This window comes from Panulirus ornatus, chromosome 17 (genome assembly GCF_036320965.1).
Source record: "Panulirus ornatus isolate Po-2019 chromosome 17, ASM3632096v1, whole genome shotgun sequence".
In the NCBI taxonomy this organism is placed as follows: Eukaryota; Metazoa; Arthropoda; class Malacostraca; order Decapoda; family Palinuridae; genus Panulirus; species Panulirus ornatus.
Window position 1 is genome coordinate 46,754,788 of NC_092240.1, and position 18,243 is coordinate 46,773,030.

General features: G+C 41.6%; 1 protein-coding gene across 1 annotated transcript in view; it reads right to left on the reverse strand.

The window, feature by feature from the left end:
- Positions 1–420: 420 nt before the first annotated feature.
- Positions 421–18,243, reverse strand: part of csul (protein arginine N-methyltransferase 5) — a 106,048-nt gene continuing 88,225 nt past the window's right edge. Inside the window, exons 9-12 of the mRNA XM_071672279.1 lie at positions 13,279–13,417; positions 12,194–12,397; positions 11,682–11,863; positions 421–1,781 (exon numbers count right to left, since the gene is read on the reverse strand). Of these exons, the coding sequence (XP_071528380.1) occupies positions 1,629–1,781; positions 11,682–11,863; positions 12,194–12,397; positions 13,279–13,417 (678 nt within the window). The 3' untranslated portion in view covers positions 421–1,628. The remainder of the gene's footprint in view (positions 1,782–11,681; positions 11,864–12,193; positions 12,398–13,278; positions 13,418–18,243) is intronic.

Below are 18,243 nucleotides of genomic sequence, written 5' to 3' on the forward strand. Positions count from 1 at the left end.
AGGAGGGGAGGGTTTCTAGCCCCCCGCTCCCATCCCCTTTAGTTGCCTCCTATGACACATGAGGAATGCATGGGAAGTATTCTTTCTCCCCTATCCCCCACACATATATGTGTGACTCCTATAACTTTTCGTTCCTCAGTAAGGAAACAAGCAAGAAAAGAGGTTTCCAAGATTTTCACATAAGTATTCCATGTCATAATATAGTAAACTGCAAGAAAATGGATTCAAAAATGACTTAAGCAATGTAAGAGATGTTGAAAGTAACCTACAGCAGGTTCTTAATTCTAATGTACCACTGTAAAGATTACTGTAGAATGAGATTAATGAGGACAACTCTACTTAATATCTAAAACATGGGTGATAAGGGCAGGCTTGCACTTTCAACTAATTCTAATTAGGGATCACAGAATAATCAGCATAAGTCGTGAAATGCTTTTAATGTGTTGTACAAAACTTTTACTTGTCTCTGCTAAGTAATTCTGAAATGTTCTAATGCTGCATTACTTAGCAAGACAGAAGAGAATAAATCCGCTAAGATCTTGCTGAAAAAAGTTTGAAACACTTAACAGAGTGAGGAACAGATGAATATTTTGCATGTCAACTGAAGTTCTTCAATTTTTCTTTCAACTTCAATTTGTTCACTTCTACAATGAGGTACTGGACATGCATAAGACTTTCAAGTTACTGCCATGACCAAAGGAGGAAAAAAAAAAAAAAAAGACAAAAATTTTCTTTAAATGGATCACATGGGTATGAGCAATCATCAGAAGACATATTCAAGAGATTATGCAAAGTTTAGCCACACCCAGAGAGAGAGAGTCCTTAAAATATAAAATTAATAAACAAAAAATTAAGAATTGAACAAATGTTGTGGGAAAACAACACAGCCTGACTACTGGAGCTAATCAATTTACAAAAGGAAAAAATTAAATGTGATGCTAATGCCAGTACCAGCACTGACACACAGACACCAGAATGCCTACATAAACCCTTGTTCTATGAATAATCAAGGGAAAAAGGTTGTTATCCTATGAGCAATGTCAAACTGCCAAGTGAGAAGGATAACAGTGTAGGCCAATGGAAATAAATAATTGATTCAGCTCATAATAACTGTGCATGAAAATCAAATACTCACCATGAAACCTGGGGTCAAATGACTACTATAAATTGCCTAATAATGAAGAAAATGCTTAAAACAAATTGTCACCAATCTCTTTTGTTTTCATGCATTTACATATGATAATTTTCCAAGTATTTGATGACTAAAACAAAGAGTATGATTAGGGTGCAATAAGAGTTAGTATAAAAATACAAAATTCAACTTCAATACATCTCTTGAATACCTCCTTCAAAACCACTCAACCTGAATAATGTGACTGCATAAATGGCCTAATTTTTTTTTTGGTATGTAACAATGTTAATTTTGAAACCTTTATTTATACAAGTTCCCATTAAGGCATATAAAAATTATATTGGATGCTTCAGGCTTTACTAGTAACTTTCCTGCAACTCAAATTGTTCTAATAAAGCCAGGGAACTGAGTTTCAGGCAGCATATTTTTCTATAGCAAGGCTTACCAGCATCCACTGATATAACATTAAATAAAAGTCTCCTATTGACTTCTTTTGTTATAATCCAATGGTGTGTGCTCTACCATTTGGGTTGTGTATAGATATTATCTGTGGGGCTGTAACACACCACTCGTACCATACGTTCTTCTTGTTTGTGCACCTCCAAAAGTGTACCTCCATCACTTCCCCAATATGAACTGGAACAGGTTCCTAAAACAAATAGAATATTCAGTGCAGTCAAAAATAATTTCACTCAAAAATAAAGAGAGCAATTATGATCAAGAAATAGCATGAATTTGAGCAAAAATGAATTTGTACAATGGTCAAGTAGCAATAATAAAACTGAGCTCATTATAATAAGTGTGTCCATCATCTGTTCTAGCCATCCATGGAATGTTCTCAGAAGAAAAACAATGTTTTACTTGGGCATAAGAAAAGTAAATTACCACACTGATATTATCCACCATTATCCGTTTTTTTCTCGAGCAGCAAAAAAGCACCCCAAGACCCACACTCATTTTCTTCACTAATGAGTTGGAATAATGAGTTGGGTCTTTTCTTAACAACAAAACACAATCTATATATATATATATATATATATATATATATATATATAATTTCTTTTTTTTTTTTTGCTTTGTCGCTGTCTCCCGCGTTTGCGAGGTAGCGCAAGGAAACAGACGAAAGAAATGGCCCAACCCACCCCCATACACATGTATATACATACGTCCACACACGCAAATATACATACCTACACAGCTTTCCATGGTTTACCCCAGACGCTTCACATGCCTTGATTCAATCCATTGACAGCACGTCAACCCCGGTATAAAAAGAGCGTGGTTGAGAGAACAGAAGAGGGTGTTTTGAAATGGTTTGGTCACATGGAGAGAATGAGAGAGGAAAGATTGACCAAGAGGATATATGTGTCGGAGGTGGAGGGAAAGAGGAGAAGAGGGAGACCAAATTGGAGGTGGAAAGATGGAGTGAAAAAGATTTTGTGTGATCGGGGCCTGAACATGCAGGAGGGTGAAAGGAGGGCAAAGAATAGAGTGAATTGGAGCGATGTGGTATACCGGGGTTGACGCGCTGTCAGTGGACTGAATCAAGGCATGTGAATGGGGGTGTGTTGGGCCATTTCTTTCGTCTGTTTCCTTGCGCTACCTCACAAACGCGGGAGACAGCGACAAAAAAAAAAAAAAATATATATATATATATATATATATATATATATATATATATATATATATATATATATATTGGGAGGTGAGTTTGAATGGAGAAAAACTGGAGTAAGTGAAGTGTTTTAGATATCTGGAAGTGGATCTGGCAGCGGATGGAACCATGGAAGCGGAAGTGGATCATAGGGTGGGGGAGGGGGCGAAAATTCTGGGGGCCTTGAAGAATGTGTGGAAGTCGAGAACATTATCTCGGAAAGCAAAAATGGGTATGTTTGAAGGAATAGTGGTTCCAACAATGTTGTATGGTTGCGAGGCGTGGGCTATGGATAGAGTTGTGCGCAGGAGGATGGATGTGCTGGAAATGAGATGTTTGAGGACAATGTGTGGTGTGAGGTGGTTTGATCGAGTGAGTAACGTAAGGGTAAGAGAGATGTGTGGAAATAAAAAGAGCGTGGTTGAGAGAGCAGAAGAGGGTGTTTTGAAGTGGTTTGGGCACATGGAGAGAATGAGTGAGGAAAGATTGACCAAGAGGATATATGTGTCGGAGGTGGAGGGAACGAGGAGAAGAGGGAGACCAAATTGGAGGTGGAAAGATGGAGTGAAAAAGATTTTGTGTGATCAGGGCCTGAACATGCAGGAGGGCGAAAGGAGGGCAAGGAATAGAGTGAATTGGATCGATGTGGTATACCGGGGTTGACGTGCTGTCAGTGGATTGAATCAGGGCATGTGAAGCGTCTGGGGTAAACCATGGAAAGCTGTGTAGGTATGTATATTTGCGTGTGTGGACGTATGTATATACATGTGTATGGGGGGGGGTTGGGCCATTTCTTTCGTCTGTTTTCTTGCGCTACCTCGCAAACGCGGGAGACAGCGACAAAGTATAATAAAAAAAAATAAAAATAATATATATATATATATATATATATATATATATATATATATATTACTTATTTATTTTGCTTTGTCGATGTCTCCCGCGTTTGCGAGGTAGCGCAAGAAAACAGACGAAAGAAATGGCCCAACCCACCCCCTCAATGCATACATATATATATATATATACACACACACACAGACATATACATATATACACAGTACATAATTCATACTGTCTGCCTTTATTCATTCCCATCGCCACCTCGCCACACATGAAATAACAACCCCCTCCCCCCCTCATGTGTGCGAGGTAACGCTAGGAAAAGACAACAAAGGCCACACTCGCCCACACTCATCTCCAGCTGTCATGTAATAATGCACCAAAACCACAGCTCCCTTTCCACATCCAGGCCCAACAGAACTTTCCGCGGTCTACCCTAGATGCTTCACATGCCCCGGCTCAATCCATTGACAGCACGTTGACCCCGGTATACCACATCGTTCCAATTCACTCCATTCCCTGCACGCCCCTCACCCTCCCGCATGTTCAGGCCCCGATCACTCAAAATCCCCCTCCACTCCATCCTTCCACCTCCAATTTGGTCTCCCACTTCTCCTCGTTCCCTCCACCTCTAACACATATATCCCCCGTCAATCTCTCCTCACTCACTCTCCCCATATGACCAAACCAACTCAAAACACCCCCCTCTATTCCCTCAACCACACTCTCTTTATTACCACACATCTCTCCAACCCCATCATTACCCACTCGATCAAACCACCTCACATCACATATTGTCCTCAAACACTTCATTTCCAGCACATCCACCCTCCTGCGCACAACTCCATCCACGCCTTGCAACCATACAACACTGCCGGAACCACTATTCCCTCAAACATACCCATTTTTGCTTTCTGAGATAATGTTCTCAACTTCCACACATTCCCCAAGGCTCCCAGAATTTTTGCCCCCTCCCCCACCCTATGATTCACTCCCACTTCCATGGTTCCATCTGCTGCCAAATCCACTCCCAGATATCTAAAACACTTCACTTCCTCCAGCCTTTCTCCATTCAAACTCACGTCCCAATCGACTTGACCCTCAACCCTACTGTACTTAATAACCTTGCTCTTATTCACACCCACTCCCAATTTTCCCCTCTCACACACTTACCAAACTCAGTCACCAGCCTCTGCAGCTTCTCACATGAATCAGCCACCAGCGCTTTATCATCAGCGAACAACAACTGACTCACTTCCCAAGCTCTCTCATCCACAACAGACTTCATACTTGCCCCTCCCTCAAAAACTCTAGCATTCACCTCCCTAACAACCCCATCCATATACAAATTAAACAACTATGGAGACATCACACATCCCTGCCGCAAACCAACATTCAGTGAGAACCAATCACTTTCCTCTCTTCCTACACGTACACATGCCTTACATCCTCGATAAAAACTTTTCACTGCTTCTAACAACTTGCCTCCCACACCATATATTCTTAATACTTTCCACAGAGCATCTCTATCATATGCCTTCTCCAGATCCATAAATGCTACATACAAATCCATTTGTTTTTCTAAGTATTTCTCACATACATTCTTCGAAGCAAACACCTGATCCACACATCTTCTACCACTTCTGAAACCACACTGCTCTTCCCCAATCTGATGCTCTGTACATGCCTTCACCCTCTCAATCAATACCCTCCCATATAATTTACCAGGAATACTCAACAAACTTATACCTCTGTAATTTGAGCACTCACCTTTGTCCCCTTTGCCTTTCTACAATGGCACTATGCAACCATTCCGCCAATCCTCAGGCACCTCACCATGAATCATACATACATTAAATAACCTTACTACCCAGTCAACAATACAGTCACCCCCTTTTTTAATAAATTCCACTGCAATACCATCCAAACCTGCTGCCTTGCCAGCTTCCATCTTCCACAAAGCTTTTACTACCTCTTCTCTGTTTACCAAATTATTTTCCCTAACCCTCTCACTTTGCTCACCACCTCGACCAAAACATCCTATATCTGCCACTCTATCATCAAACACATTCAACAAACCTTGAAAATACTCACTCCATCTCCTTCTCACATCACCACTACTTGTTATCACCTCCCCATTAGCCCCCTTCACTGAAGTTCCCATTTGTTCCCTTGTCTTACACACTTTATTTACCTCCTTCCAAACATATTTTTATTCTCCCTTAAATTTAATGATACTCTCTCACCCCAACTCTCATTTGCCCTCTTTTTCACTTGTTGCACCTTCCTCTTGACCTCCTGCCTCTTTCTTTTATACATTTCCCACTTATTTGCATTATTTCCCTGCAAAAATCATCCAAATGCCTCTCTCTTCTCTTTATCTAATAATCTTACTTCTTCATCCCACCACTCACTACCCTTTCTAATCTGCCCACCTCCCACACTTCTCATGCCACAAGCATCTTTTGTGCAAGCTATCACTGCTTCCCTAAATACATCCCATTCCTCCCCCACTCCCCTTACCTCCTTTGTTCTCACCTTTTTCCATTCTGAACTCAGTCTCTCCAGGTACTTCCTCACACAAGTCTCCTTCCCAAGCTCACTTACTCTCACCACTCTCTTCACCCCAACATTCTCTCTTCTTTTCTGAAAACCTCTACAAATCTTCACCTTCACCTCCACAAGATAATGATCAGACATCCCTCCAGTTGCACCTCTCAGCACATTAACATCCAAAAGTCACTCTTTCGCGCGCCTATCAATTAACATGTAATCTTATAACGCTCTCTGGCCATCTCTCCTACTTACATACATATACTTATGTATATCTCTCTTTTTAAACCGGGTATTCCCAATCACCAGTCCTTTTTCAGCACATAAATCTACAAGCTCTTCACCATTTCCATTTACAACACTGAACACCCCATGTACACCAATTATTCCCTTAACTGCCACATTACTCACCTTTGCATTCAAATCACCCATCACTATAACCTGGTCTCGTGCATCAAAACCACTAACACACTCATTCAGCTGTTCCCAAAACACTTGCCTCTCGTGATCTTTCTTCTCAGGCCCAGGTGCATATGCACCAATACTCACCCATCTCTCTCCATCAACTTTCAGTTTTATCCATATCAATCTAGAGTTTACTTTCTTACACTCTATCGCATACTCCCACCACTCCTGTTTCAGGAGTAGTGCTACTCCTTCCCTTGCTCTTGTCCTCTCACTAACCCCTGACTTTACTCACAAGACATTTCCAAACCACTCTTCCCCTTTACCCTTGAGCTTCCTTTCACTCAGAGCCAAAACATCCAGGTTCCTTTTCTCAAACATACTACATATCTCTCCCTTTTTCTCATCTTGGGTACATCCACACACATTTAGACACCCCAATCCGAGCCTTTGAGGAGGATGAGCACTCCCCGTGTGACTCCTTCTTCTGTTTCCCCTTTTAGAAAGTTAAAATACAAGGAGGGGAGGGTTTCTAGCCCCCCGCTCCCGTCCCCTTTAGTCGCCTTCTACGACAAGTGAGGAATGCGTGGGAAGTATTTTTTCTCCCCTATCCGCAGGGATAGGGGAGAAAGGTGGTGAATTAACAAACAATATTTCCTTGAGATTTGGGGAAAAAATTCTGAATTATGATCTAATCACATCATCCCATGCAGTACACCAAGTAGCGGCACACTTCTCTGATAAATTGGGCTTGTAACCTCTGTGCTCACCTGACTCAAGCTGCACCAGCACCTACAGCATTAGATGCAGGCTGTACTTCACCGTGTACGGATCTCTCTTTTTGTGTGTTTAATACATTATACTTATACTTAGTTGCTGTTTTCCGTGTCAGCGAGGAAGCACCAGGAAACAGACGAAGAATGGCCAATCCACTCACATACATATATATATATATATATGAATGCCCATACACACACAAATACATACATATAAACATCAACATATACATACATGTACATAAACATGCACAGACCTAAACATATATACACATGTACATATTCATACTTGCTTGCCTTCCTACCCTGCCACACAGTCTCTAGCTGTCATGTGTAATGCACTGAAACCACAGCTCCCTATCCACATCCATGCCCCACAGACGTTTCTTTACCCCAGATGCTTCACATGCCCTGGTTCACTCCACTGACAGCATGTCAACCCCAGTATACCACATCGTTCCAATTCACTCTATTCCTTGCACACCTCTCATCCTCCTGAATGCTCAGGCCCTGATTGCTCAAAATTGCACTCTATCCTCCCACCTCCAATTTGGTCTTCCACTTCTCCCTGTTCCCTTCACCTCTGATACATATATCCTCTTTGTCAATCTTTCCTCACTCATTCTCTCCATATGTCCAAAGCACTTCACCAAAACCTCCTCTGCTCTCCAAATCACACATTTTTTTCCCGCACATCTCTCTTATCCTTTCATTACTTACTCGATCAAACCACCTCACACCACATGTTGTCCTCAAATATTTCATTTCCAACACATCCGCCCCCCTCCGTACAACCCCAGGTATAGCCCATGCCCCGCAACCATATAACATTTTTGGAACTACCACTCCCTCAAACATACCATTTTCGCTCTCCGAGATAGCGTTCTCTCCTTCCACACACTCTTCATCACTCCAGAACCTTTCCCCCCACCCTGTGACTCACTTCTGCTTCCATGGTTCCATCCACTGCTAAGTCCACTCCCAGATATCTAAAACACTTTACTTCCTCCAATTCTTCTCCATTCAAACGTACATCCCAATTAACCTGTCCCTCAACACACTTCCGCATTAGCGAGGTAGCACAAGGAAAGAGACGAAAGAATGGCCCAACCCACCAACATACACATGTATATACATATACGTCCACACATGCACATATACATGCCTATACATTTCAATGTATACACATATACATACACAGACATATACATATATACACATGTACATATTCATACATGCTGCCTTCATCCATTTCCACCAACACCCCGCCACACATGAAATGGCATCCCCCTTCCCCGCGAGCATGCGAGGTAGCACTAAGAAAAGACAACAAAGGCCACATTCGTTCACACTCAGTCTCTAGCTCTCATGTGTAATGCACTGAAACCACAGCTCCCTTCCACATCCAGGCCCCACAAAACTTTCCATGGTTTACCCCAGACACTTCACATACCCTGGCTCAATCCACTGACAGCACGTCGACCCCGGTATACCACATCATTCCAATTCACTCCATTCCTTGCACGCCTTTCACCTACCTGTATGTTCAGGCCCCAGTCCCTCAAAATCTTTTTCACTCCATCCTTCCACCTCCAATTTGGTCTCCCACTTCTCGTTCCCTCCACCTCTAACACATATATCCTCTTTGTCAATCTTTCCTCACTCATTCTCTCCATGTGACCAAACAATCTCAATATACCCTCTTCTGCTCTCTCAACCACACTCTCTTTATTACCACATATCTCTCTTGCCCTTTCATTACTTACTTGATCAAACCACCTCACACCACAGATTGTCCTCAAACATCTCATTTCCAACACATCCACCCTCCTCTGCACAACCCTACCTATAGCCCACACCTTGCAACCACTATTCCTTCAAACATACCCATTTCTGCTCTCCAAGATAATGTTTTCGCCTTCCACCCATTCTTCAACGCTCCCAGAACCTTCACCCTCTCCCCCATCCTGTAACTCACTTCCGCTTCCATCCGCGTCGCTAAATCCACTCCCAGACATCTAAAACAGTTCACTTCTTCCAGTTTTTCTCCATTTAAACTTACCTGTCAATTGACTTGTCCCTCACCCCTACTGAACCTAATAGCCTTGCTCTTATTCCCATTTACTCTTTGCTTTCTTCTTTCACACACTTTACCAAACTCAGTCACCAGCTTCTGCAGTTTCTCAACCGAATCAGCCATCAGCGCTGTATTATCAGCGAACAACAACTGACTCACTTCCGAAGCCCTCTCATCCACAACAGACTGCATACTTGCCTCTCTCTCCAACTCTTGCATTCACCTCCCTAACAACCCCATCCATAAACAAATCAAATAACCATGGAGACATCACGCACCCATGCCAAAACCAGCATTCACTGAGAACCAATCACTTTCCTCTCTTCTTACTCATACACATGCCTTACATCCTCAATATATCAAAGTGACCCCTTACTGCCTTGTCTTCGCAAGAAATGTTTCATCCTTTCCACTCTTAATTAAGCATCACTTACTTGTTATCCACCATCTAAAATAAACAAAGCCAGAAATTCCACGAAGCAGAGCCATGAGTGGAATCACTGGCTACCTAACAACCATAAACATATAAAATCAAACATCTGCCCAACAAAAAACATGACACCTGCAATCTCATCCCAATATGCTTGGCACTCATTTCTTTGCAACACCACTAAAGTAGACACTTCCCATCCAAACTTTTCCATAACAACCCCTAACCCCCCCAAATTTAATAAAGTTTTATCCCTGCTTCACACTTTAAAAGCCTATCTTCTCAACCCAACAAATGTGACACTTAAAAAACATACACAAGCTGAAATGACTGGACAACCACCCTCCCAACTGAGCCTTAAACTGCACTCCATAAGACATTATGTATTCATTTTCTATTATACTTAACCACCATCTCCTGCATTAGCGAGGTAATGCAAGGAAACAAACGAGGAATGGCCAAAGCCACCCACATACACATGTATATACATACATACACATGTACATATCCATACTTGCTGCCTTCATCCATTCACATCACCACCCCGCCATACACGAAATCCCCCCACTCTCCATCAAGGAAGCACCAGGAGCAGACAAAAAGGCCACATTCATTCACACTCAGTCTCTAGCTGTCATGTGTAATGCACCAAATCCACAGCTCCCTTTCCACAACCAGGCCCCAAAGACCATTCTATGGTTTACCCCAGATGCTTCAAATGCCCTGGTTCAATCCATTGACAGCACCTCAACCCCGGTATACCACATCGTTCCAATTCACTCTATCCCTTGCACACCTTTCACCCTCCTGTATGTTCAGGCCCTGATTTCTCAAAATCTTTTTTACTCCATCCTTCCACCTCCAATTTGGTTTCCCACTTCTCCCTTGTCCCTCCACCTAAGATACATATACCCTCTTTGTCAATCTTTCCTCACTCATTCTCTCCATGTGTCCAAACCATTTCAACACATCCTCTTCTGCTCTCTCAACCACACTCTTTTTATTACCACACATCTCTCTTACCCTTTCATTACTTAATCAAACCACCTCACACCACATAATGTCCTCAAATATTTCATTTCCAACCCATCCACCCTCCTCCTCACAACCCTATCTATAGCCCATGCCTCGCAACCATACAACATTGTCAGAACTACTATTCCTTGAAGCATACCCAATTTTGCTCTCCGAGATAAAGTTCTCTCCTTTTACACATTCTTCAACACTCCCAGTACCTTTGCTCCCTCCCCCACTCTGCGACTCACTTCCACTTCCATGATTCCATCCGCTGCTAAGTCCACTCCTAGATATCTAAAACACTTCACTTCCATTTTTTCCACCAGATGCACACTCATGTAAAAATCTACTCTCCAGACATGCATGAGTTACCCTTTTTCAGGTGCATATCCGATACCATCCATCTCTCCAGCATCATGAACAATGATTCAACATATCACAAACCCCTCATGCCCAAGATGCAACTTCCACACTGAGGTCTCTGAACAATTATTCTTCAACTGTTCTGTACTCACAAATCAAGGCAGTCTTGCTCCCTGGATACTTTCACTTTCATGGAATAAAGCAAAGGGATGTTGCCATGTAAAAGGCAAGAGAATATAGGATAGGGGATGGATTGTGCCATTCACATATGTAATCAACAGCCATCAAATAGTGACAATTATGTTCTATTATCATACACTTTTATCCTTCTTTCAGATTTTATGTCCTATATGCTATTCATGCTTATGAAAGGGCTTGGGTAGTAAATGCTATGCATGAGGATGAGATGTGGGACTAGAATCAAAATTACTTACCCTTAGAGGGAAAAGGATTGGGAACCAAGAGAACATTCCACGGGAATGTGTCTCTGGCTTAATGCTCAAGAGAACATCTTTATACAACTTAGCCTCAAAATATCCACCAAAGCCATGCACAACGTTGTCTTCTGTAATATGAAACTGAAGTGACTTATACCTTCTGTTATCTATCACTTTATCTGTAAAAGCAAAAGAAAAAAAGTGATTATAGTGCAATCAATATGACATTTAAAAAGCCCAATCATAAAACAAATTCTAACTTCCAATAATTATTATTATCCTAAACATTATCCCCTATACATTAGGGAAGCTATATACTAAACCCTCATATAGCTTCAACATGATGGATGATTTCCCCATATCCCTTGATTTACTTTACTAAAAAAAAATTTCACACTGTAATGTGTATTACTGCATCTATATTCACATAAAATTTGTATTTTGGTAATAAATTGGCCCTTGCATAAGCAAATAATTCTCAACAGGTTACTAGTGTTCTGTGCACTAACCTCTGTTAGGGTGATTGAAGGTAAAGAGAGGCTGTGATGGGGCTAATTCCTTTTTGTTATGTAAGTAAACTACATACGGAGTTTCAAAATGAGCCAGGTAGTGTTTATCCTTTTCTCGACAATTTCTGATTTCATTGTATAATTTTGCGGACTGCAGAGGGCTCAGGAATGATGTATAGCTGCTTGGGATACTGATGCCATCCTCTGTAAAGTCACAAGGAAAAAATTCAATGCTTACTTTTAACAAAGGACAATGGGAGAGGAGATACCTGTAAAAGGAAAATTCATGCACATTCCTAAGGTTTAAATAGAATGAAGAGGTTCAACATCCACGCTTGGTGAAAAGGTGGCATAATGTGTCAACAGCATGCGAGTTTGAAATAAGTGCAACATATCAATCGGAACTACTATTGCAAAAGAAGTAAAAAAGTTCCTATAGTGAGTAAACAAAGGTGAATGTGGGAGGGAGTAGGACCATTCTGAGAAAAGTAAATGGAAAATAGTGAAAGATAAGGAAAAGAAGAATAGCAGTCTTTGGAAAGTGTTGTGGGCTTTGAAAATATATAACAGTCCATAAAGTGTTCTAAACTGTGACTACATACGCTTTGATATGCATGTTTATGAAATCTGAACTCATTCTATTCATGAGATTGAGAAGATGAGTTCTAAAAATCTTTCTTTCATACTTATTATTTTCCCCAAATTAGTGAGGTAGTGCAAGGAACAGACAAAGAAAAAGTCTCACACTCACATCTATTCTCTAGCTGCTATGTGTAATACAACAAACCCACAGCCCCTTATCCATAACAAGGCCCCACAGACCTTTCTGTGGTGTCTCCTGGCAGATTTTAGTAACAAACGATGTGTTGTTACTCAGTGAAGCCGTGAACTGAAAAGGTAGGCAGCATGGCATGCACAGCATTGGCACCCTCAGGTGTGTAGCCAGCTGGGCTCACATTATATTGCTACAGCTTGAGTTATAAAGAAAAAATGGGAGAAATTTTGGTGCACATGTTATATCATGACACTACTGCTATACATAATACAAAAACACACTCATATCTTTGCACAAATCATATAAATACCTTTTAGGAACTTTTGAGCACCATCTAGACATTCTGGAGAGAGTTCATTGTCTCCAAATGAGCCTAATAATTCAGACACCAGTATATCTGCCTTTTCTGGAGCATCCCATTCTCTCATGTCACATGATACAACGGTTACCTGTTGAAGAAAAGTCAAATGTAAAGAAATGGATGAAGCTTTTATATCAATTATCTATCATCTCAGAAATTTCTACTTCTAAACATGGGTATCTAAGGACTGTCCACACATATCACAGTAACTATATTTCTTTTATACATATTCGCCAATTCCTGCATTAGTGAGGTAGTGTCAAGAACAGAGGACTGAGCCTTAGAGAGAAAATCCTCACTTGACCCCCTTTTCTGTTCCTTCTTTTGGAAAAGTAAAGACTAGAGGAGAGAATTTCTAGCCCCCTGATTACACCGCTTTCAGTCACCTACAACATGCATGGAATATGTACATGGGAAGTACTCTTTCTTCCCTCTCCCTACGGAAATCTATCTCTGAATCTATTTTATTCATTTTATTATGCTTAACCGCCATCTCCCACATCAGCAAGATAGTGCAAGGAAACAGACAAGGAATGGCCCAAAACACCCACATACACATGTACATATCCATACTCGCTGCCTTCATCCATTCCCATCGCCACCCTGCCACACATGAAATAGCATCCCCCCTCCAGCGAGGCAGCGTCAGGAACAGACAAAAAAGGCCACATTCATTCATACTCAGTCTCTAGCTGTCATGTGTAATGCACCAAAACGACAGTTCCCTTTCCATATCCAGGCCCCACACACCTTTCCATGGTTTACCCAGACGCTTCACATGCCCTGGTTCAATCCATTGACAGCATGTCGACCCTAATATACCACATCGTTCCAATTTACTCCATTTCTTACACGTCTTTCACCCTCCTGTATGTTCAGGCCCCGATCACTCAAAATCTTTTTCACTCCATCCTTCCACCTTCAATTTGGTCTCCCGCTTCTAATTCTTCCCTCCACCTCTGACACATATATCCTCTTTGTCAATCATTCCTCACTCATTCTCTCCATGTGTCCATACAATTTCATCACACCCTCTTCTGCTTTCTCAACCACACTCTTTTTGTTACTGCACATCTCTCTTACTCTCTCATTACTTACTCGATCAAACCATGTCACACCACATAATGTCCTCAAACATTTAATTTCCAACACATCCACCCTCCTCCGCACAACCCTAGCTATACCCATGCCTTCAAACCATATAACATTGTTGGAACCACTATTCCTTCAAACATACCCATTTTTGCTCTGCGAGATAACGTTCTGGCCTTCCACGCATTCCTCAATGCTCCGAGAACCTTCGCTCCATCCCCTACCCTGTGACTCACTTCTGTTTCTAAGGTTCCATCCGCTGCTAAGTCCACTCCCAGATATCTAAAACACTTCACTTCCTCCATTGTTTCTCCATTCAAACTTACCTCCCAATTAACATGTCCCTCAACTCTATTGAACCTAACAACCTTGCTCTTATTCACATTTACTCTCAAATTTCTCCAAAGTAATGAGGCAGTTGAGGGTATAATTGGTGTACGTTGGGTGTTCAGTGTTGTAAATGGAAATAGTGAAGAGCTTGTAGATTTGTTCTGAAAAAGGACTGGTGATTAGGAATACCTAGTTTAAAAAGAGAAATATACATAAGTATCCATATGTAAGTAGGAGAGAAGGCCAGAGAGCATTATTGGATGACATTATAATAGATAGGCATATGAAGAGAGACTTTTGGATGTTAATGTGCTGAGAGGGGCAACTGGAGGGATGTCTGATCATTATCTTGTGGAGGAAAAGTTGAAGATATGTGGAGGTTTTCAGAAAAGAAGAGAGAATGTTGGGGTAAAGAGAGTGGTGAGAGTAAGTGAGCTTGGAAAGGAGACTTGTGTGAGGAAGTACCAGGAGATATTGAGCGCAGAAGGGAAAAAGATGAGAGCAAATGATGTAAGGGGAGTGGGGGAGGAATGGGATGTATTTAGGGAAGCAGTGATGGCTTGTGCAAAAGATGCCTGAGGCATGAGAAAAGTGGGAGGTGGGCAGACTAAAAAGGGTAGTGAGTGGTGGATTGAAGAAGTAAGATTGTTGGTGAAAGAGAAGAGAGAGACATTTGGATGATTTTTGCAGGGAAATAGAGCAAATGACTGGGAGATGTATAAAAAAAAAAAAAAAAAGAGGCAAGACGTCAAGAGAAAGGTGCAAGAGGAGAAAAAGAGGGCAAATGAGAGTTGGGGTGAGAGTATCATTAAATCTTAGGGAGAATAAAAAGATGTTCTGGAAGGAGGTAAATAAAAAGCGTAAGACAAGGGAGCAAATGGGAACATCAGTGAAGGGGGCAAATAGGGAGGTAATAACAAGTAGTGGTGATGTGAGAAGGAGATGGAGTGAGTATTTTGAAGGTTTGCTGAATGTGTTTGATGATAGAGTGACAGATATAGGGTGTTTTGGTCAAGGTGGTGTGCAAAGTCAGAGGGTCAGGGAGAATGATTTGGTAAACAGAGAAGAGGTAGTGAAAGCTTTGTGGAAGAAGAAAGCCAGCTAGGTGGCATATTTGGATGGTATTGCTGTGGAATTATTAAAAAAGGGGGGGTGACTGTGTTGTTGACTGGTTGGTAGGGATTTTCACTGTATATATGGTTCATGGTGAAGTGCCTGAGGATTGGCAGAATGCATGCATAGTGCCATTGTACAAAGGCAAAGGTGATAAAGGTGAGTGTTCAAATTACATAGGTATAAGTATGTTGAGTATTCCTGGGAAATTATATGGAAGGGTATTGATTGAGAGGGTAAAGGCATATACAGAGCATCAGATTTGAGAAGAGCAGTGTGGTGCCAGAAGTGGTAGAGGATGTGCGGATCAAGTGTTTGCTTTGAAGAATGTATGCGAGATATACATAGAAAGACAAATGGATTTGTATGTAGCATTTATGGATCTGGAGAAGGTATATGATAGAGTTGACAGAGATGTTCTGTGGAAGGTATTATGAGTATATGGTGTGGGAGGTAAGTTGCTAGAAGCAGTGAAAAGTTTTTATCGAGGATGTCAGGCATGTGTACGAGTAGGAAAAGACGAAAGTGATTGGTTCTCAGTGAATGTCGGTATGTGTCAGGGGTGCACGATGTTGCCATGGTTGTTTAACTTGTTTATGGATGGGGTTGTTAGGGAGGTGAATGCAAGAGGTATGGAGAGAGGGGCAAGTATGGAGTCTATTGTCGATGAGGGGGTTTGGGAAGTGAGTCTGGTGTTGTTCGCTGAAGATACAGTGCTGGTGGCTGATTCAGGTGAGAAACTGCAGAAGTTGGTGACTGAGTTGGCAGTGTGTGAAAGAAGAAAGCTGAGAGTAAATGTGAATAAGAGCAAGGTTATTAGGTACTGTAGGGTTGAGGGACAAGTCAACTGGGAGGCAAGTTTGAAGGGAGAAAACTGAATGAAGTGAAGTGTTTTAGATATCTGGGAGTGGATTTGGCAGTGGATGGAACCATGGAAGCAGAAGTGAGTCACAGGGTGGGGTAGGGGGCGAAGGTTCTGGGAGTGTTGAAGAATGTGTGAAAGGCGAGAATGTTATCTCGGAGAACAAAAATGGGTATGTTTGAAGGAATAGTGGTTCCATGTTATATGGTTGTGAGGCATGGGCTATAGATAGGGTTGTGTGGAGGAGGGTGGATGTGTTGGAAATGAGATGTGTGAGGACAATATGTGGTGTGAGGGGGTTTGATCAAGTAAGTAATGAAAGGGTAAGAGAGATAAGTGGTAATAAAAAGAAAGTGGTTGAGAGAGCAGAAGAGGGTGTATTGAAATGGTTTGGTCACATGGAGAGAATGAGTGAGGAAAGACTGACAAAGAGGATATATGTGTCAGAGGTGGAAGGAATGAGGAGAAGTGGGAGACCAAATTGGAGGTGGAAGGATGGAGTGAAAAAGATTTTGAGTGATCAGGGCCTGAACATACAGAAGGGTGAAAGGCATGCAAGGAATAGAGTGAACTGGAACGATGTGGTATACTGGGGTTACGTGCTGTCAACAGATTGAACCATGGTATGTGAAGCGTCTGGGGTAAATCATGGAAAGTTTTGTGGAGCCTGGATGTGGAAAGGGAGCTGTGATTTCGGTGCATTACACATGACAGCTAGAGACTGAGTGTGAACGAGTGTGGCCTTTGTTGTCTTTTTGTAGCGCTACCTTGTGTGTATGCGGGGGTAGAGGGTGCCATTTCATGTGCGGTGGGATGGCGGCGGGAATGGATGAAGGCAGCATGTATGTATATGTCTGTGTATGTATATGTATGTATATGTTGAACTGTATAGGTATGTATATGTGCATGTGTGGGCGTTTATGTATATACATGGGTATGTGGGTGGGTTGGGCCATTATTTTGTCTGTTTCCTTGTGCTACCTCGCTAACGCAGGAGACAGTGACAAAGTATAATAATAAAAAAGAAATGTATATGTATGTATACGGTGAAATGTATAGGTATGTATATGTGCGTGTGTGGGAATGTATGTATATACATGTGTATGTGTGTGGGTTGGGCCATTCTTTCGTCTGTTTCCTTGTGCTACCTCGCTAACGCGGGAGACAGCGACAAAGTATAAAAAAATAAAATATTCTACATTTAGTCATCCACCATCATTCAGTTTCATGTTTCAAATGACCCTTCTTATCCATACAACTTCTCATCACAGTTCAATTAAGAATAAGGTAGGGTCATATGTAGGTGCATTTAGGTACAGGGACAGGTTAAACCTCTTTAATTTTGCAACCCCTGGACCTGGCCATTGCCAGAACACAAAAAAAATACTGGAAAACAAAACTTGACCTCTAAGGGAACCCCTATGTAAATATATGCCTGACCCCTAGACTTGTAGCTCATTCCACTCATCTATTGCTGTGTTATCAGAGGTAGAACAAAGCTTAAAACAGGAAATAAT